At 54.8% G+C, this 19480-nt stretch overlaps 3 protein-coding genes across 7 annotated transcripts; all 3 read right to left on the reverse strand.

The window, feature by feature from the left end:
* Positions 1-1830: 1830 nt before the first annotated feature.
* On the reverse strand, positions 1831-4638 carry MCRIP1 (MAPK regulated corepressor interacting protein 1). Of its 5 annotated transcripts, none has more exons than XM_015295371.4 (6): positions 4587-4638; positions 4453-4499; positions 4264-4382; positions 4082-4180; positions 3906-3971; positions 1831-2138 (listed from the first exon to the last, which is right to left on the reverse strand). In XM_015295371.4, the coding sequence occupies exons 2-5, from the start codon at positions 4458-4460 to the stop codon at positions 3907-3909; spliced, it is 291 nt and encodes a 96-aa protein (XP_015150857.1). In that variant the 5' UTR covers positions 4461-4499; positions 4587-4638; the 3' UTR covers positions 1831-2138; position 3906.
* Positions 4639-4750: 112 nt separating this feature from the next.
* PPP1R27 (protein phosphatase 1 regulatory subunit 27) lies at positions 4751-6635 on the reverse strand. Its single transcript, NM_001389484.1, has 3 exons — positions 6245-6635; positions 5079-5229; positions 4751-5006 (listed from the first exon to the last, which is right to left on the reverse strand). The coding sequence occupies exons 1-3, from the start codon at positions 6429-6431 to the stop codon at positions 4883-4885; spliced, it is 462 nt and encodes a 153-aa protein (NP_001376413.1). The 5' UTR covers positions 6432-6635; the 3' UTR covers positions 4751-4882.
* A 2024-nt stretch (positions 6636-8659) lies between these two features.
* On the reverse strand, positions 8660-16990 carry P4HB (prolyl 4-hydroxylase subunit beta). The gene is made up of 11 exons (NM_001198710.3): positions 16796-16990; positions 16462-16668; positions 15700-15833; positions 15354-15491; positions 12822-12926; positions 12427-12552; positions 11890-12090; positions 11236-11356; positions 10842-11023; positions 10305-10391; positions 8660-9707 (listed from the first exon to the last, which is right to left on the reverse strand). Exons 1-11 carry the CDS (start codon positions 16953-16955, stop codon positions 9621-9623), a joined length of 1548 nt encoding a protein of 515 aa, NP_001185639.2. The 5' UTR covers positions 16956-16990; the 3' UTR covers positions 8660-9620.
* Between the last annotated feature and the right edge of the window lie 2490 nt (positions 16991-19480).

The following is a 19480-nucleotide window of genomic DNA, read 5'->3' on the forward strand; positions in this document are numbered from 1 at the left end:
GAGACGGTGGGGGCGGCTCAACCCTCGGGACCACGACACCGGGACGGCAGTGCCATGGCACGGGGTGAGCTGGGAGAGGGGAAGGCAGGGACAGGGCTGGAGATAGGGACACGGATGGGGATGCGGATGGGGACAGACCTAGGGCTGCAGCGCCAGCCGCCACTTGTCCCCACGGCACTGCCGTCACCGCGGCCTCCTGATGCGGTAACGAGCCTAATTGGAGCAAATTGCTGAAGCACGAGGCGGTTTCTGGGAAGGTAAATATGGTCAATGCACGGCGCCGGCCTCAATGCCTGTTGCTCCAGCGTATCCATGGCAACACACCACTGTCCGTGTCCTCCCCCCCACCCCCCCTCACCGTCTACCCCCTGAAGAACCATGACGCCCCATTGGGGCCAAGGGGGGGCACGGGGACCCCCGGCCCCGCTGTGCCGGCACTGTGCTGTCAGTCAGCAGCCCTCGGGTCCGGCAGCACAGCACCCCAACAACACCTGCACCACACACACCCCCCGTGCACCTCCCACTCTTGAAGACACACTTGTGCCCCACACACAACCACAAGCTATACGCGGTCACATCTGCATATACACACACACTTGTGCCGCTCACACCCCCGCGCAGGGCTGACATTTGCGGGCAGAGCAGCGCAGCGATGCGGCCGCCGTCGCCCACAGGTTCCCATGGCAGCAGCTGGATGGGGACATTCAGTGCCCAGCGCCCTCCCCGTGCCACTCGCCCACCTGCAGCCACCCCCGCTCACCGGGATGTCTCCGCGCCCATCCCCGTTCCCCTGGAGCTGAGAAGGGAGGAGAGCTCTGTGCCACACCAGAACCAGGAGCGGAGCCATACAAAGGGGACGCATTGGGAACGGTACCTGACAGGTCATGGCAGGCACCCCCCGGCACCCACGAGGCCTCGCTCGCCCCGCAGTGATACTGCCGCTTCATCAAGGTAATTGGAGACTGCAAATTGGTCTGCTAAGTAGATTCTGCCTGTTACCATTCTCTCTTCCCACTACTTAATTCAATGATACAACACATACCTCTCCTCCTCCCACCACTTAATCTAATGATAACAGCCGTAGCCGAGTCACGGTGAAAATAAGCCATGGCCAGCTCTGACTTTGATAGGTAAACAGCCTGATTTCCCTGGCCTCCGGCCTCAGCCCCGCACAGGGCACCCCCCCGCCACCTGAACCTCACGCCTCCCCTCTGCTGCTTCACCACGGTCACCCTGTGGTTTGTTATTAGCCTTTATAAAAATTGCCCGTTTATAAAATCATTTTCATATGACATTTCATTAGAGCCTGAGTGAGCGCTTTGCCTCCAGCACCACAGCACCTGAGCCAAGAGAAAAACAAGGCAGAGGCCATCGGGGCCGGGCTGCTGTGCCCCAAACAGAGCTCTGCCACAGCAGTGTGGTGGTGGGACGCAGCTGATCGGGGTCCCTGCAGCCTCCCGCCCCATGCTGAGCCCGGTGCCCTGCTCCCTGCTGTGACCTGGCTGCTCGGCTGCCACGCTGCAGGACACGGACGCAGCCTCATAGGCATCGTGCACTTCCCCTGGGAAATGCTGTGCACGCTGCTGCTGGCAAGCAGCCATGGGAAGCTGCAGGCAATGGCCCACCTGGAGGGAAAGGCCGGCGAAGACGAGCTGCAGTGGCAGCAGCAGTCATTCATTCACTGCTGCTCCCGACAGAGGGCACCTCCTGCAGCGCAGCACTGCCCAGGCACCATCCCGCGGCGGGGCACCCCTGTGCTCCACAGCAGTGTTTTGGAGATGGGAGGCAAACAGGGTCACGGCGCAGCACAGAGGTGCACTTGAGGAGAAATTCTAGCAATGCTAAGTATAGTTTAAATGCCATAAATGCAGGAGAGGGAAAAGGATACGAGTATATTAATAGTCTGAACATTTCAATCTTTGGTCCAGCAACAGCTCCTAGGATGCTGGCTCGCAGGAGGGCTGCCAGAGCCCAAGGGCATTGTGCTACCAGCACACGGTGCCAGGCTGTACATGCCTGCAGTGAAATTAAGAGCCCAGAGCAAGTGCAAGGGCAAGATCCCTTCTGGAAAATGAATAAATCAATAATCGAGGTGGCTTCTGCTCCTTGCGATCCTTGTCCTTAGGGCTCGGCCAGGCCTGAAGAGGTACAGAAAACTCTGATGGTTATTGTCAGCACTGAAGTCTAAAATAAGAAACACAGCGTTTAAGCAACAAAACAGGACAAGTTTGGAAACCTATAAAAAGAGAAGAGTAAGGGCATTACTCCAGAAAGGCTGCGGACAGATGCAGAGCAGGGCAATGCGCACACACAGCTCGAAGGCAGAGGGGGCCGAGTGAGGGCACAGCAGAGCACAGCCCCATTGGCCGAGTCCAATGCCCACGGTGTAGCCAAGACCTCTCGTGGGCACTGGACACCCACACGGCCAGGCAGGCACCAGGCAGCGCCGTGGCACTGCTCCACTGCCAGCACAGCCCCGTGGTGAGCAGCACACAACAACATCAGGCAGGTGTGGCCCCAGAGCTGATGCTTGTGACGTGCAATGGAGGAGCAGGCAGAGCCACGCAGAGGCAGACTCAAAAGAACACCAGCTTTTATTTACAACACTCCTCAAGTGACAGACAAAAAAAAAAAAAAAAAAAAGGAAACAGGATAGCTCAATGACACAACGAAGGAAAGTTAACAGCAACCACAACTCCCCTGCACTCTGAATCCACCACGTGCTGTGCAGAGCCCCCGCAGCTCCCTCTCTGCCAGCTCTGAGCACAGACAGGAGGCTGCTCCCACAGCTCCCCACACCCCCAGAGGCTCCGAGAAGCCCCACAGCTGCTTTGCCCAACGGGCATGAGGGCACAGTCACTCTCCCTGCACAGAAATGATTAGACAGGAGCAAGGGTCCCAAGAAAGCCAACCTCCAGGGCAAGTCAGACCGGACCACCACAGCCTGCGCACAGTGCTACCACCAGCTGTGGGGGCCAGGTCTCTTCAAAGGGTGCATGTTTGGGAAGTGGTGTTAGTGCTCAAACAGCAAGGAGTTGCTCAGACAAGGATGCAAATGAGCTTTTTTATGCTAAGTCAGTGCTAGCCACTCCCCCACCACCACCTTCCTGGCTGGGGGTGGGAGGGGGCTAAGCACAACTCAGCACTGGTGCTCAGAGCATCTCCAAAATGTTTGGGGCTGGGGCCTCTCTCTCCCTCCCCCCACAGGGAAAGAGGAGCAGCTCCACTGCCAGCACTACAAGGATATGGCCCAATCTAAGCACAAGAAAAATCCGGCATCAGACGTAGACCCAAGAGCTCTGGCAACACTGACAAGTCCTGGGCATTAGCAGACTAGGTACAAATGAAACCCTCCAACCAGGGAGCAAAGAATAGGCAAAGTGTGCCAAAGTGGCAGCAGTCAGCTGCTCGACAGTGCTGAAGCACCCAGTGCTGAACGGGGGCTGCCAGTGTGTCCCTCGGCACGAGGCCAGCACCAGGTTTCCTTCCCTCTCCCCTTGGTCCACTCCAGCACCCGTGAGCCCTCGGTGCACAGAAGGGAGCAGAGAGCTGGCACTGCCTCTACCGACAGCACGGGTGCTCTGCCCTATCCTGCACCAGAGCCCAGAAAGCCTGAATGCTCAGCACACCAGGGACAGAGATGGAAGAAGAACAAGTGACCGGTGAGCGCAGCATGGAGGCCTGAGGAAGCTGTGGGTCAAGGGTTGCAATCTTTTACAGAGGGCTGTGTCTAGCTTCAGCGAGCCCCTAAGCATCGTGGAATTCAGGTAGCTCCAAAGCCAGCCCCAGAGCTGACTGGCTCTCCCACGGGCGGAGTGCAGTAACCAGAGGAGGAAATCAACACAAAATCTCAACTTAAATCTGCTTGAGGACTTTAAAGACCGGCCGACGAGCGGGGGACCTGCCTTACGACTTCTTTGCATCTTGTGTGTTCCTCCGCTTCAGGTCGCTCAGATCCACGGGCTTAAACGCTGCACAGAAGAGAGCACACGCTGTGGCGGCAGAGGCCTCTCCGCGGCTCCCGGCCCCCGGGCCGACCCGGCGCCTCCGGCCGCGGCGGGCCGAGGGCGCGGCCGCTCACCTTTCAGGCTGGGGTTCGGCATCTTCTCCACGTACTCCTCGACCAGGCCGCGCTCGGAGCCCATCTGGCTGCGCAGGTCGCGCTCCACGCACTGCCAGGCTGCGGGGACACGGGCGGGGCGGCTCGCGCGGGGCTCGGCCGCGGCCACGGCCCCGACCCCGCCCCCCTCCCCCGCCGCTCACCCTCGTAGATGAAGCGCACGTTCTCCTCGTGGGCCGGCGTGAAGATCTCGCTGCCGGCGCCGGGGGAACGCGGGCCGCCGCTCCGCTTGCCGTTGTAAACGACGCGAGACACGGGGGAGCTGAAAGCGAAGAGCGGGGCTGAGCGGGGCCCGGGGCCGCGGCTGGGCCCGGGCCCGGGGCGGGGCTCACCTGGCCATGGCGCGGTGCGTGCGGCGGCGCGGCTCGGCTCGGCGCGGCTGCGGGGAGAAAGGAGAGGGCGGCCAGGCCGGGGCTAGGCCGCGGGCCGCCCTGAGCCCGTCGCCATGGCAACGCGCGCCCCTCACCTGGGCCCGACTCCCGCCTCCGCTCGCCCTCGGGCCGCCACGGAAGCGCCGCAGCGCGCAGGCGCGGTCCCGCCCCCCGAGCCGACGCGGCCCCGCCCAGACGTCACGTGGTCCCGCCCCTCCCCGCTCTCCCCCCCCCCCCCCTCCCCCGCAGCGGCTGCGCGCGCCGTGTCCGAAAGCTTTATTGGAAAAGTACAAAGCGCGCCCCGAGGCGCCCCGCGGCCCCGCCCGGACCCCGCCCGGACCCCGCCCGAGCCCCGCGCAGCCCCGCTGCCCGGCCGTGACGCCCGTCCCCCTCAGTCCATCGTGGCGGCCTGGAAAAGCTCCACCAGGTCCTTGTATTCGGGGTCGATGAGGTCCGACGGCTTCTCCCCGTCGTCCGTGGTGGCCTCCAGGCTGGCCCCCAGCGACAGGAGGTACCTGCGGCAGCGACAGCGTTCAGCCCGAGCCGGGCGGCGCTCCGAGCCCGGCCCGGCCCCCGCGGCTGCCCACCTGGCGATGTCGGCGTGGCCGTCGCTGCAGGCCATGTGCAGGGGCGTCCAGCCGTTCTCGTCCCTCTGGTGGATGTCGGCGCCGTACTTCACCAGGAGCTTGACGCAGTCCAGGTTCCCCGTGAGCACCGCTTGGTGCAGGGCGGCCATTCCTGCGGGGGAGGGACGGGTTGGACCGCGGCCTCCGGCTGAGCACAGCCCGGGAAGGAGCGGCGCCATAAACCCCCAGCGCTGGGGAGATGAGTGTGGGAAAGGACACGAAGGCCGAGGAACTGAGAGCGGCTGCCGCAGGTCTCTGTTTTTACAGCATACGTTACCCTATTGGGGAGCTGCGGCACGTCTCCCCTGCGTTTCCCCTGTTCTCCCCTGTGGCGGAGGCTCTGCTGAGCCCCTGCCCACGGCCTGGCCCCCGGCTCCTGCAGGCACCAGCCCTGCACTGCCCAACGTTCGGAAGTTCCTTCCAGAGCGAGGCGTGAGGCAACCAACATACGTGGGGTAAGTGTGGGTCATTTGAGATGGTCCCTCTGCGGCCATGTGACAGCAGAGGCCGCAGCCAAGCACACGAAAGAGACAAATTCTGGGCTCTGCACCAGCCTGTATGGTTCAAGGCATTCCATAAACAGTTCTTAGCGAGGCTGGGCACAAACAGAACACAATGCCTTCTCCATAAACATTAATTCCGCAAGGCCGCAGATCCATGCGTGTGAGAGAGCAGTGTTTGTGAGCCCTGGCTGGGGCCAGGAACAAAACAGAACCTCGCTTCTCCTCTCTCCTTCCCCAGAACCAGGATAGAAGAGGCGAGAGCCCCACTGCCCCGTCCCGAGCTCCACATTCCCACCCACGCTCTCTTTTGTCACTATCTGCATTCCTGCTCCTTCTCCGGGTCACACCACACTGGTTGCTGTGTGGGTGCACCGCTGTGCCTCGCAGGGCCCCGGCTCGTTTCCCCCTTCCTACAGCACACGCTGACAACACTGCTGAGGGGAGGTGCCGGGGCAGTGATACAGGGCTCCCTCAGACCCTCCTGGCAACGGCTGGGGGCAGAACTCCTCACGAGGGAAGGAAAACGAGTTGATTTCAACCACCACGCTGCCATGGGCAGCCCGGAGCCGAGCTGTGTCTGCGCCACTCCCAGCAGGCCGTGACACTGCAGCTCGCAGCACTCACCGGAGGGGTAGATGGTGTCCAGAGCCACTTTCCTGGTACGTATGAACCTGCCCACCTGCTCCAGGTCCCCCTGCCTGATGTGGTCCTGAAAGATGACGTCGTTGGGGAAGTGCACCGTACGTGAAGCTCTCAGTCTCTGGCGATACCGACTGTACCGAGGCATTGAGACCGGGAAATAGTCCTTCATGCTGCCCCCAGCCCCGGGATGCTGTGCAGGAATGTGGAGACTGCACGTGGGCAGCGCTCGGCCCGTGCTGCCCTCAGAGCACCGCTTTCCTTCCCTCTCAGGCCCGTCTCTGCTGGGAGGTGCGATGCAGCCCGGCCCCGCTGGGCCTGCTGTGAGCAGCCTGCTGAGCCTGCAGGAGGTGGCAACGGCCTTGTGCCACTCTGGACTCAGGACTGATGGTTCTCTGGGGGCTCGGTGTTATATAGGCTCCGGGGGCTATTTTGGGGACGTGCAGCTCATGCTGCTTACTCTGATACTTGGTAATCGAGCCGCCCAGGCCGGAGCCTCCCACTTTTGGGCAGAGGTTGGTGTCTCGTCTTACCGCCCACCTGTTGATGTGCCCATCCAAGGGGTCAAACCTGCTGCTCCCCATGGACGGCCCTCCAGAGGAGCTCAGAACTTCCAGCAGCAAGTCCTCGCATACACACCAGCATGCCAGGGATAGGACACAAATGCAATCACCGGGCGAGGGGAGCCAGCTGCTTGTGTAGGATGGTGCCAAGTACACTCAGAGCTAAGTCACTTCCCTGTAGTTGCATCAGCTGACCTGCAAGGGAGCAGTATGAGCTGTGCTTCCCAGCACGATCACACTGTGGAGCACAGCCAGGCCAGGAGAACAGCAGCAGCATCATGGGAGCCATGAGTGACCTTCCGAGGACTGAGGTGCTGCTGGTGTTCCCGGTGATGCAAACAAGAGCTGCACGGTGACAGCCTGAGGTCCTGCTTCAAACCTGGAAGCGGCTGCTGTGTGACAGTGGGCTTCTACTGAACAGCTTTAGCACAACAGTACCACTGCCACACAGCTGCTGCGGCCATTAGGGGCCTGAAACAGGCCATTGACTATGAACTAAAGCTTTCAGATCAGCCAAGGGCTCACACAACTGCTCCTCCATCCTCGTTACCACCACGCTTTGGTGATTTCAAGCATTTTACGCTGCTTTTGACGTGGTCAGCCCAGACAATACGGCCGTGCAGCGTGTCAGGAAGAATTCCTGTCCCACTTCAAGAGTCACAGAGCATTCATTCTGCACTGTTGGCAGCATAACCTTCTACCAGGCTCCTGCCAGGTCAGCCCGTCTCACACCTGGGAAGTGCCTGCTGCAGCTGTCATCTTCTGGCCGAGACACTGATCTCTGCTCAGCAGTGCTTTGCACCACACAACAGGAGGCCCAACCATCTGCTGCAGAGACAGAAGGCTCTCAGCCTGCTGTCTCAGAACAGCAGTGAGTTGTGTACACAAGATGACTCCAGCAGAGTCCTGCTCTGCCAAGAGCAGCCCAAGTGCATGAGAAACCCCCCTCCCCTGAGCAGATCTGAGCAATCCAGCCCCACTCCAGAGCTCAGCCTTGTTTACACTTTCACTGGCTCCCTAAAATTGACCTTTCTGAGCTGATTCCTAGCCAGGAGCATTCCCACAGAACTTCTAAGGGTCTTCTTTTGCCCCTCTCCCAAATGGTAAACATCTTTCTTATTCAGAGCTGCTACAAACATGTGAAGCTGCCTATTAGCAGGCCCAGCACTGCTGCTGCTCTGAAGTTTGGTGCATAACAAGCCAGCACCGAGCAGTGGTTGGAGCCCAGCACCGTCCCACTCCAGCGTACTGAAGTTAAGTTAAGCAACTGGCCCCAGCAACCTCCTGAGGTGCCCTCGAGGTTTGCTGTGACATTTTTAGCAAATTTCCCCACAAAAATATTTTCAGCAGTAAGTGACTGGTGTGGAAATAGCAATGTGGCTCACTGGATCATGTGAGCCTGACGAGCAGAGCTTCAGGCAGCCCCAGGTTTCCCTGCAGGCAAATTCCTTGGTTAACTGCTCAAGAGCAAAGAGGTCCCATCATCTCAAGCCAGCTGGCAGCCAGAGCAACTTACTCTCAGAGCTCCAGCCAATGCATGCTGACTGCTAACAGAGAAGCTAGTCGTCTGCATGCATAAACTCATAAACTGAGCACAATATGTTTATCTCTGTTTCCATGTGTAGATTAGTTAACAGAAATCGCTTCAGGCTGTTTAGGGCTTCCAATGCCACCTGCAGAATTGGATGTAGCCAGGAAGCGTAACCTCCCAAAAAAGCTTATGGTTTCTTCAAATACCATTTAGGTAGAATCACTCAAGAACCACTCTAAAAGTTTAATCCTGTCAGATTGAGTCCAAATATTCATTACGGGTTCCAGAAAGTATTTAGAGACATAATAGTATTAAAATCTCAACTTTATTTGGCCAACAAATTCAGTTCCAATGTTATTGTAAGCGGAATGCTAAGAACTAGGCCTGATGCAGGTCAGGCCTTTGAGGCACTCCCTTGTTCAAGTTCCTCCCCCAAACCCAGTAATTGCAAATTTCGTTTCATGTATTTTTATCAGGCCCTCCCATACCACCCACCTTCCTGGTCAACCCATTCAAACTAATGCATGGGAAGTGACTGCAAAATGGTCTCGCATTTGATCAAAAGGATGGCAGCACATCTAAGCTGGTGAGCCAGCAATCACTTCCACCCTTAGAGCCTGCCATAGCCAGTGCACAGTATTCCACCCTTCCACATTTTGAAGTCATCTTTAAGTGTCTTAAAGCAGAAGGGAAAGGAAATGAAATGTCTAGCGAGCATGAAGAGAAGCACCTTCACATCCACCTTTCACCAGGACTGATGCAGTCAGCCTATTGCCTCTTCCCCTACATACTTTGATTCCAGGGAAGAACAGCTGAGACAAATGAGAACCCTGACAGGTGGAGAAATCTACAGGCTTTTCAAAGAAAAAGAAAGAAAAAGCTTTCTTGGAAGATATTAGTGGCAATGCTTCAGAATGTTGGGCAATTAAATTCATGCTACCACTTCACAACTTGCTTCTAACCCAAGAGAACAAAATACTTGAAACAAAACTGTGTACAAAAAAGTACATCACAATAAAAAAAATAATGAACCCAGCTGGCTGGGCTGGCTACCTAGTGATAGATCCCTTCTCAAAAGTGAAAAGAAAGAAAAAAGATAGTGAAGTGTAAAGACAAGTGAGGGCGAAGCGTTACTTTAAGAGCCAATCCCTGGATTTCCAGTCATTCACCTTCTGCTTTAAATCTTAATGGGTTTCTGACTCATTGGGTTGCGTAACAGCAACCAATTTAGTGTCTGATTTTTGGGTGATGTAGATCAGTCATCTCTTTACAATTCATCCTTTTGGATTTTTTGCTCATCATCATCACCTTCCTCAAGGTCCGTTTCTTCATCTGTCTCCAGATCTTCCAGATCCTGCATAGCATACAAAAGGTAACTGTTTCTGGCCTATCAGGCAGATTCAAAACCAAATACAGTGAAATCAGAGAACCTGTTCTGTTGCTACCATCTCAATAAGGTATCCTTGAACTTCCCAAATTCAGAACTCTTCACAAAGATCACAGCTTAGAACCCTCCGAAAGCTAGTACCTGCATTTGTAATACCCTCTTGCCCAGCTGAGGAGCTGCTAATCAAATATACAGCACGTGTGACATTCATTGTAGCACTCAAGTTCCAGCCACTCAGCAAGCTTCTTTAAGAAGGCCCAAGTACTCCAGCAGTCTGCACACCAGCTATAGACTGTTTTTTTCAAGTTTAAAGCTTTTAGTATCAGTTCACATGCACTTGTACCTAAGCATCCCAGAAAGGTTTTTTCATTTTGAACACCCAACTCAAGCATTTCCAATAAAAGCAGTCCATTACAGGCCAGCTGCTTGTCAGGCTTCAAGTGAGCAGACGAGTCATGTTTTGTGAGACACTCTGGCTCACCAGCAATGCTTTCCTGCCACGTAATCCATGCTCTGTGTTCTAGAGAACTGTATTTATAGAATGTATTAATTTTTATTACTCACATCATCAGCTGCTGCTCCATCCTGGCCTCCACTCTCCAAGAATTTTTTGAAGCCTTCTAGTGTCCTCTCTCCATTATAGTCAATTACCTACACAGGAAAACACATCAAGATAATTGTTACGGGCACCCACAGAACCACGTTCCTGGAGAGGAGAATTCTCTTTCTGAGCAACAGTTAACATGCCAAGCAAAAGGGAATTTAAAAATTCACCTTCACCCATATGAGACGAAGGAAAACAGCTCAGCCACTAGACTTCAGAGATCACTGCGAGGAGAGAATAGCCTGCAGATGAGCACACTGTCCTCTGCTATACTTCCTCTTTTCCCCAGTTCCCACTTCCCATCCCCACCAACTGTTTCCTGCAACCCACCCTCCCACAGAGAGTCTCATATGTTCTGTAGACTTGATGCATTCCACCTCTACAGAAGGGAAAGCCCTCCCACAAGCTTTTGCCCAGAAATGAATTCAAGCAGACAACTAAGCATTTCTAGTGCTCCCTTGTTATTCCATCAGTAGAAAGGTCAGCTGCCTTCTTACGTTTCTGCCAGAGCCTGCAGGGAAGAACTTGAGCGTGGGGAAGCTGTGAATTTTCACTGCCTCTACTTCATTGGCTGTTGAATCCATCTTGGCAATGACAATGTTCTCATGGTCTCTGTAGGTCTCTCCCAGCTTGTCCCAGATTGGAGCCAGCTGCTTACAGTGACCACACCAGGGGGCATCTGTTAATTAACAAAGATACTGCTAGCACCAACAGACTAACAAGTTAACATCACTTAGACCCCATGCCAGACAACCAAGTTCACACAGGTATTTTCAACTGGCGCCTCTGTGGTTTGGATTCCATATGATGCTTTCTCCCCAACCCTAGTCATGGAGAATTTTACAACTCCTTTCATACCATCTACTTGAAAAGATATTGAAAACTACTTACAGAACTCCACAAAGACATTCTTATTCTCATCAAAAGCAACTTCCTCAAAATTCTTCCCAACAAGAACTTTGACAGGCTGCTTGTCCCAGTCTTCAGGGAGATCCTGGCTCATCAGGTGAGGCTGGAGTAGGAAGTAAAATTCAGAGATTCAGTCTGCTGTGCAGCTACTTGGAATGCATATATATCACAGACAAGAAAACCTGAGTCAATCCATACCCCAAAGTCCCCAAAGTGCCTCAGACTCTAATTAAATCAGATGAATCTTTCTCTTCTGGTTGTAGGAATTTTACTCCCCACCCTTAAGTGGGGAAACAGGTGCTTATGCATGGGAAGAACTGCAGATTAGCTCTGACAGAATATTGTTGCTGGTGTTATTCTCACAGGACTGGGGTTGGTTGGCAGAAGGAACAGCCAGATAAAAAGCTCAACTCCCCTAAGAAGCCTGAAGAGGAGACAGCAATTGTACTAGGTACCAGATGTAACTGCTTTACTAGTCTTCATGGTCCAGTTGTTTTACCCTTTGCTTCTTAGTGTGAAGCCTGCTAGATATTCTACATGTTAGTTGGAAAGATTTTCTCTATACAACTCTTCACAGGTATCATTTTTTAGTGCTTGCTTGGCTAGTAGGTTTAGCACCAGTAGCATTCATCCTACCTTGATCTTGCCCTCCAGGAATTTATTACAGAATTCTTTGATCTTGTCTGCTGTGAGGTCATCTGACTCAGGTTTGTATTTGGTCATCTCTTCTTCTAATGTTATCAAACGTACAGCTGGACATTCTTCTTTCTTTAGACCAAAAAACTCCAGAATCCTTTGATTATCACTGTGGTCACTGTCTATGAAGATGAACAGGATCTTTGGAGGAAAAAAAAGGCAAAGTGGTAAAGACCTTTGACTAATTACACTTCTCAATCACACACGTTCATCACTCATGCACACACTTATCAATACACTCACACACACACACACAGTAGCTAAGTTGGCTTCTTCCTTCTCAAAGCCCATGAGGGCTCCCCATGACAGAATGCATGCTAGAGCTTCAACACTCCAAGCAGCTTGCATGCAGTCTTGGCATCTTTGTTTGTTATGGCAAGGCAAGGGATGCTTCAAGCCATCTTCCACATCTAAGTGGATACAAGCAGACAGTTGTGCAGGAGGCACTCAATTCATAGTCCAAGAAATCCATCTTACCTTCCCTTTGAAGTTTCCAGCTGCAGTCTTGAAGTTGTCCAATTTCCCTTCATAATCAGACACACTTTTTGGTAAGAACAGCAGAATGTGAGTCTTGATCTCTCCTCCAAAGATTTTAGGAGCAGTCTGGGGAATAAAACACTAAACTGAAAACAAAGCTTGGCCCGACATTCTCACTAGGTCACACCAGTCTAGTACTACAGGACTGCTTTGAACAGCAAGCTTACACCTCCTTTCCCTGCATTCTTCCCTCACTCGACTCAGCTCTAGCATAGGCAGTTACACCACTCCTTAAACTAGCATCAGCTCCAGGATAAAACAGCACATGACCTGTATTTTTAATGTCACAATGTGTTTAGTGGCAATGGGAAGGGGTCTCACATCCGAACACCCACCTGCTCAGTAAACTCTATGACAAGAGGCAGCTGATTAGACTTGATGAAGTTCAGCAAGTTATCTTTGGTAAGATCCCCTTCAAAGTTGTTACGTCCTTCATCAAACTGAAAAACAGATATTCTCACATTAGAACACTGCTATATTCTGTACATTCAATAAGTGAATACATTCACATCAGAACTGCTACCTCAATGATCTCAGCTGCACTGAGCACGTTTCTGTCTCTCAGCATCACCACACTTTCACAGTATCTGATCAACATACTCTTCCTCCCAGCACACACAGTCCCAGATCACCCCCAGGTGAGCAGCAACAAGACATTCAACCTTTATCTTCACACTGTTTTTACACAGTCATGAAATAATTTGTGAAATAGGTCACTGAGAACTCTTAATAGCTGCCTTACAGCATTGCTGAAGGCATTAGGCAGACCAGTGAGGAGCTACCAGAGATGGGACAGTGTTCTGCTTAGGAGTTGAGAGAGTACACATCAACCAGACAATTAACAGAGTGCTATGAGAAGTCTGACAGCAAAACCCACTGTGCTGTGGAAGTAAATAGCAGTTTACTCAGCTCCGCAGGGCTGGTTCAGCCTCTATTGTTAGAGACAACACCACATGTTTAACACATGCATTGCACTACAGGTGCCAAATTCTTTTTTATATTAGGACAACACCTGCATGCCTGCCCAGGATTCTCAGAACTCGCTCTGGAAGGGGAACAGCTTTAGAAGTGCATCAAGGTTAAAGAGGATGCACAGGACAGCACAAAGCAGCTCCCAAGTTACTGGCAGAAACAAGACAGCAGACTGAGATAAAATTCTGCTCGAGGAAGTACAACCACAGCTGAAAAGCTGAGCAAAACACAGAACACTTCTAATTAGTATGAAGTTACTTCCCAGAGCACTGCATGCCTTGACATCTTCAGAACGGCTGTTTGAGGGTCTCTTTGAGTCTGCATTTTGCAGCACCTGGGGCTTATGCTGCCTCAGGAGCTGCCTTTCAGACCAAGGTTACTCCCTCTCCCAGCACACAACATAAAAGCTGCCACAAGCAGTGTTCCACACATACCCAATTTAACTACACTGATGTGAAATACAGCTTGGGAATTTCTTTAATAGTAAACTGGTGTCAGTACCTGAGAATCCCAAGAAAGCATTAGAAGCAGTAACAGGACTCACAGAAGCTAAGTGTTAGAAAAATAGCACAAAAGTCAAACCTGCACAAATCATTTTCTTGCTGGAAGTGCTGGCTGTATCCCAGCCACTGAATACACCCTCAATTGCTCTGAACTCAGAACTTGATGCTGCTGCTGCCCACAGCTCATGCAGAGGGATGCATACTGAAAGCTGTACAGCAAGAGCAGCAAGTGCAGGTAGTAAGTCAGCCAAGAACAAAAGACTGCTCATTCTTCTCTCACAATCCCAACCTTCCCTGTTGTAAGGAACTACCACCTTGAACTCGTTGCACTTGCACCCTCAGCCACACCAATCTGAGCAACCTCTGACTTAAAGTACAGGCCTCTAACACCATAAGGGTAGTAATTACAATTCCAGATGTACAGTGAAATGCAACATGCTATTTTAGCTGAAGGAAGGACTGAAGTCATTAAATCCTTCAGCCTGGCTTCAGTCAGACTGGTCAGAGTGACAACTGTGATTAGGTTACAGATTTAATCAGTCTGAACTCAAAGCAGCTTCCCGTCCTACCTTGCTGCATCCAGGCGTACAATGCCACCACATCTAAGGAACCTCTACTTGTCCTCTCAAACCTACAATCTTATCCCCATGACTAAAATCCCCGTGGATTTTAATAGGTGAAAGATTTCAATAAATTTATTTCTCATCCCACAGACTGCCAGTATCCCCTAACATATAATCCAACTGCTCCAACCTCATCAGCTGAAACTGTGAATCCTCTTAGGAACTTCACCATAATCGCCACACAGTGAAACTTGCAGCAACAGAAGACAGAATGAGTCCTGGAAGCAGCAGGGATCAATAACAGGTGTGTTTAAAGCAACCCTGCTAAGCCACAATCAAACAAGATACCACGGCAAGTCACCAAACCTTGGCTGCTACCCTGTTTAAGGGCCTTCAAAGTTCAGTGAGGGGTGTGGGACACAGGGCACTGTAATAGCTATAGCCATAAACATTTTAAAGATCATGCTGCCCGTTCCTGCACCGCAGCCAAATACTCAAGAAACAAAAGTGAGAGTGGAGAAATCTTTTGGATGCAAAGTCCAACAGCCTCCTGCAGGTAACACATGGCTGGGGGACCGACAAGACTGCCCTCTACCGAGCAAGGTCCTCACCTCTGACCACTGTGCCCTGCCAAGGGACTCAGAGCTCTGCTGCCCCAGAACATGGCTGCAGGCTCTGCCTCCCACCCTCCCCACACGCTCTGAGATTTGGGAGTTCCTACACAGACGGCAGAAAATCTTTCAGGTTTATTCAGGAGCACCCTGATTTGGATCAAACTGTCCATTTAGATAAAAGATGGCTCAGGTGTGGTGTTTGAGCTGTTGGGTACCTTCTTGAAAAGGACCACTCCATCTTGGCTAAGCTGGTACTTGGAGAAGACGTCAGCGCTGGAAGAAATCCCAAAAGGAATGTCATCCACGGATTCTGCTGCCAACAAAAACTCCTTCGCAGCATCTGATGTCACATCCTGGAGAATAAAGGAAGGTGTTTCATACAGAACACGATGAACTACAGCATAAACATCCCAGGGCTCACCAGCCAAAGAACTTGAAGATCAAGTAAGGCAGGACAGTAAATGTTTCACAACTTATGAGCCTTCCCCAGCTGTCAAGGGGCAGAAAGCAGGGAAGGTCCCACACATACACAAAAGCCTCTTGAATGCAAACACACTCTACCTTAAAGAAACCAATCACAACCACTTCACTGGAATCCACCAACGTCTCTGCTGCAGCAGCATCTGTCAGGGTAGTGGCAGCCGGTCCCGTGCGCTTCTTCAGCCAGCTGACAATATCATCTGCTTCCCTGCCAGCTACGCCACAAAGATAAGAACACCAATTCACTTTTGCCTCAGATTACGAGCACACAACCCCGTAAGCCCCCAGCAGCAGGCTGACAGCTTGCGAAGAGCTGAGATACCATTTACACAACCGCTCCTTTCACTCCCAGTGTAATTACATTCCCCCGTTACTGTTAAGTCAAGGCACAAGGGCTCTCAGGAGCCTATTCCGCCCATAGCTGCTCCAGTCTAAGCATGTTTTAAGCTCCAAGCAGCAGCACGGCACTCCTCCATGAAATCAGTGCTGCTTCCCAAAGACACACACCTTCTTCGGAGCTCCCCACGCTGCTCCTCACCCTCAGAGCCCAGACTGCCACAGCTCAGCAATGCTGGAACTCCCACCGCAGTCACCCCTTCACCATCAGCTCCGTTCAGCCCTTCACCCAACTCCCCCTCACCCCCATTTTTCAAGTCAGTGGCGCGAAGCCGCGGGCCGGAACCGCTCCGCGCACTGCACGGCGGCGATCCCCCGCGCCGCTTCACCCCGCCGCCCCGGGACGGCCCCGCGGACCTTTGTCCGCCCCCCGCGCGGTGCCGCGGCGCCACGTGCGCGCGTGAACGGAGCAAGGGCCGCTGCCACGTCGCCGCCCGCGCCGCTCACCTGTGTACTCGCGGGGCGCGGCCTTGTCCCCGTTGCGGAAGAACTTGATGGTGGGGTACCCGCGCACGCCGAACTGCTGCGCCAGCTCCGCCTCCTCCGTGGCGTCCACCTTGGCCAGGCGGATCTCGGAACCCTCCGCCTTCAGCTGCGCCGCCGCCTTCGCGTACTCCGGGGCCAACGCCTTGCAGTGCCCGCACCACGGCGCGTCTGCGGGGCGGCAGTCAGCGGGGCTGCGGGCACGGCCCACCGCACGGCCCGCCCCGCCGCCCCCAGCCCAGCTCGGCCCGCTCCGCCGCTCCTCCGTCCCGGCCCCGCCCGCCCCGGCCGCACTCACAGAACTCCACGAGCAGGTGGCGGTGCGCCGCCAGGGCCTGCTCGAAGTTGGCGGCGCGCAGCACCAGGACGCCGTCCTCCTCCTCCAGGGGCTCCGCGAGGCCGAGCGGCGGCACGAGGCAGAGCAGCGCTACGATCGCGCGCAGCCGCACCACGGCCATGGCGGCGCTGAGACGGGACGGGCCGGGACGGGCGTGCGGCTGCCGGCGCCGCCTCCCTTATAAACCCGCCTCCCACCGCCGCCGCGCCCCATTGGTCGCGCCGCGCTGGCGCCGCCGCCGTCCGTCATTGGCTCGGTGCGGCGCCCGAGCGGCCGCGCGGCTCCCATTGGTCGGCCCGTTGGGCGCGCCCCCCGCCCGCCGCCGCGGATTGGCCGTCGGGCTCTCTCTCTTCCCGCGGGCCGCCATTGGTCTTCTTCCCCGCTGCGTCGGCCACCATTGGCCGGCGTCTCTGTCTCGCGCGGCCGTTTGCCGTCGAACGTGGCAGTTGAGCGGTCCCGGCGGGGGGCACTGCGCCTGCGCGCAGGGAGACGCGCGTGGTGGATTCTGACTGGGCCGTGTCCACCGCCCTCTGACTCGAACCGGAAGCGAAAGCGCCTCTTCCTGTGCGCGCCTCTCCTGCCTAGGGAAGCGTGCGGGCACGTGACGTAGCCGGGCGTGTAGTTCCGACCGCTGGGTCGGAGCGGCGGCCACGGGCCGCGTTCCACGAGTGAGGCCCCGGACCGTAAGCCGTGCCGTGGCAGGAGCGCGAGGGGGCTGCTCGGTGTCCCCGCGGCCTCTCCCCGCCTCCTGCAGACCACGAGGCCTGGAGCGAGCGGCTCCGCGTGCCGTCCCGGTGGGCCGGAGCCCCTCCACGGCTCAGCGCGAAGCCCGGCTGCCACGCCCTGCCCGCAGCCACTGCCCCGTGGAGAACGTGCGCGGCCTTTGGCTGCGGTGTTGGCACGCAGGGGCTGCCCGTTGATAAGGGCCGGCCGCGCCCCGCCAGCACAGGAGACCTCTTGCAAAACAGACCTTCTGTTCTTTGCTCTCCTCCTGCTTCCCTGTGCTGGGAGTGAGCCATGCGTGCCCAAGGGCAGCAGAGCTGAAAGCAAGGAGCTCCCCTGTTCTCTTTGGGCACCTCCATCCTTTCCGGGAGCTCTGGCTGGGCACGGAGCTGGGATCTCCTCAGGCACAGAAAGAATCCAGCCAAGTTTTAGATGATGAAGCTTCTCTGAGCAGGGCAGCCCGCACAGCTCTCGTTGTTCTCCCCCCTCGCCCTGGGGAAGCTACATCTGGAGCTCTGTGCTCAGTGCTGGGCTCCCCGGTTCCGGGCAGACAGGGAACCCAATAGAGCGCTACAGAGGTGATGGAGGTCTGGGGTGTCTCCTGATGGGGACAAGCCGAGAGCCCTGGGGCTCTTCAGCCTGGAGAAGGCTAAAGGGGAGCTGATCAATGCTTATCTCTATCTAAAGGGCAGGAGTCAAGCAGACATGGCCAGGCTGTTTTCAGTTGTGCCCTGCAATAGGACAAGGGGCAATAGGCATAAGCTGAAACCCAGGAACTTCCGTATTAACGTGAGAAAAAACTTATTTGAGTGTAGCAGGCTGTCCAGGGAGACTGTAGAGTCTCTGGAGATATTCAAAACCCACTTGGATGCTTTCCTGTGCAACCTGCTCTAGGGAACCTGCTTTAGCAGGGGGTTGAAACTACAGACATCCCTTCCAACCCCTACGATCCTGTGATTCTATTTTCACGTGATGGCAGCTGCACAGGGCTGCAGGCACAGGCAAGCCAAGCAGCCAGGGTGGGGAATCGGCTGCTGCAGAAAGTGATCCCACGCTTGCTTACGCTTGGCTGCCTCACAGCCCGGCTGGTTCCATGGGCAAGAGAGTGTTTGGCAACCACTACTCTGAGCAAACGGCTCATTATCTACAAGCGGGGCTCTATGGGGATCCTTCTTGCTGCAGGGGCCAGGCTGTGAACTGAGACAGCTCTTGCCAGAGAACCATCACCTGGTGCTGGCAGGGGCAAGTTTTGCAGCAGCCAAGGAGAGGCAGCAATTCTGCTGCCAGTAGTCTGTGGGCATGAGGCACTGAACCACCACCATGTTGCCACACGTCAGCTGTGCCAGTGGGGCCCATCTGCAGAGCCAGTGTTTGCTCGGCTGTGCTGACGAGGCAAAGCAAGCCCGCTGACATCTTGAAGGTGCTGCAGCCCTCTTGTTCTCAGTGGGGATCTTTCCTCACGGAACGCAGCGTCCTGCCCTTATGCCTGCCTTCTAGCAGTCTACAAAGTCTATTTCTCTCACTTTTAAAAATCTGTTTAAATGTCCCTGTACTACCATGCCTACAAAAAATAAAGTTGCACAGGTAGGGCACTGTCTGTACACGTGCAGCACACTTCCTCTGATGTCTTGTTACTGCTGGAACTGTAACCTGGAATGCTCCCCGACTCCCCTCCTTGACCAGGCAGCAGCACACAAGGTCTAGGCTCATAACCGCAGCTCTCAAGCACTGCTGAGACATTAATTAACAAGTTCTCCCATTTCCTTCAGGTCTCCCAGGCTGCCTTTGGAGCAGATGCATGTGAACCCTGCCACGCCTGAGGCACTGCAGCTCTGCTGCTTTGCAGTGGCAACTGTCAAAGACAAAGGCTGCTGCAACACACACAGCCACCAAACTAGAAAAGCAGCCCCGGCTACTGTTGTG

This window comes from Gallus gallus, chromosome 18 (genome assembly GCF_016699485.2).
Source record: "Gallus gallus isolate bGalGal1 chromosome 18, bGalGal1.mat.broiler.GRCg7b, whole genome shotgun sequence".
Lineage (NCBI taxonomy): Eukaryota > Metazoa > Chordata > Aves > Galliformes > Phasianidae > Gallus > Gallus gallus.

Bases quoted from the DNA above. Each gene is read 5' to 3' on its own strand.
- MCRIP1 (XM_015295371.4), bottom strand. The intron at 4,181-4,263 runs GTGAGCGGCGGG...GTGTCCCCGCAG, and splicing joins CGTGCGCTTCATCTACGAGG to CCTGGCAGTGCGTGGAGCGC. The intron at 3,972-4,081 runs GTGAGCGGCCGC...TCTTCTGTGCAG, and splicing joins GCCGAACCCCAGCCTGAAAG to CGTTTAAGCCCGTGGATCTG.
- PPP1R27 (NM_001389484.1), bottom strand. From the start codon at position 6,431: ATGAAGGACTATTTCCCGGTCTCAATGCCTCGGTACAGTCGGTATCGC. The intron at 5,230-6,244 runs GTGAGTGCTGCG...CCTCCCCCGCAG, and splicing joins GGACACCATCTACCCCTCCG to GAATGGCCGCCCTGCACCAA. The intron at 5,007-5,078 runs GTGGGCAGCCGC...TCGCTGCCGCAG, and splicing joins GGCCACGCCGACATCGCCAG to GTACCTCCTGTCGCTGGGGG.
- P4HB (NM_001198710.3), bottom strand. From the start codon at position 16,955: ATGGCCGTGGTGCGGCTGCGCGCGATCGTAGCGCTGCTCTGCCTCGTG. The intron at 12,553-12,821 runs GTGGGTGTTCGG...TTTATTCCCCAG, and splicing joins TCATAGAGTTTACTGAGCAG to ACTGCTCCTAAAATCTTTGG. The intron at 12,091-12,426 runs GTAAGATGGATT...TTTCCTCCAAAG, and splicing joins CTGGAAACTTCAAAGGGAAG to ATCCTGTTCATCTTCATAGA.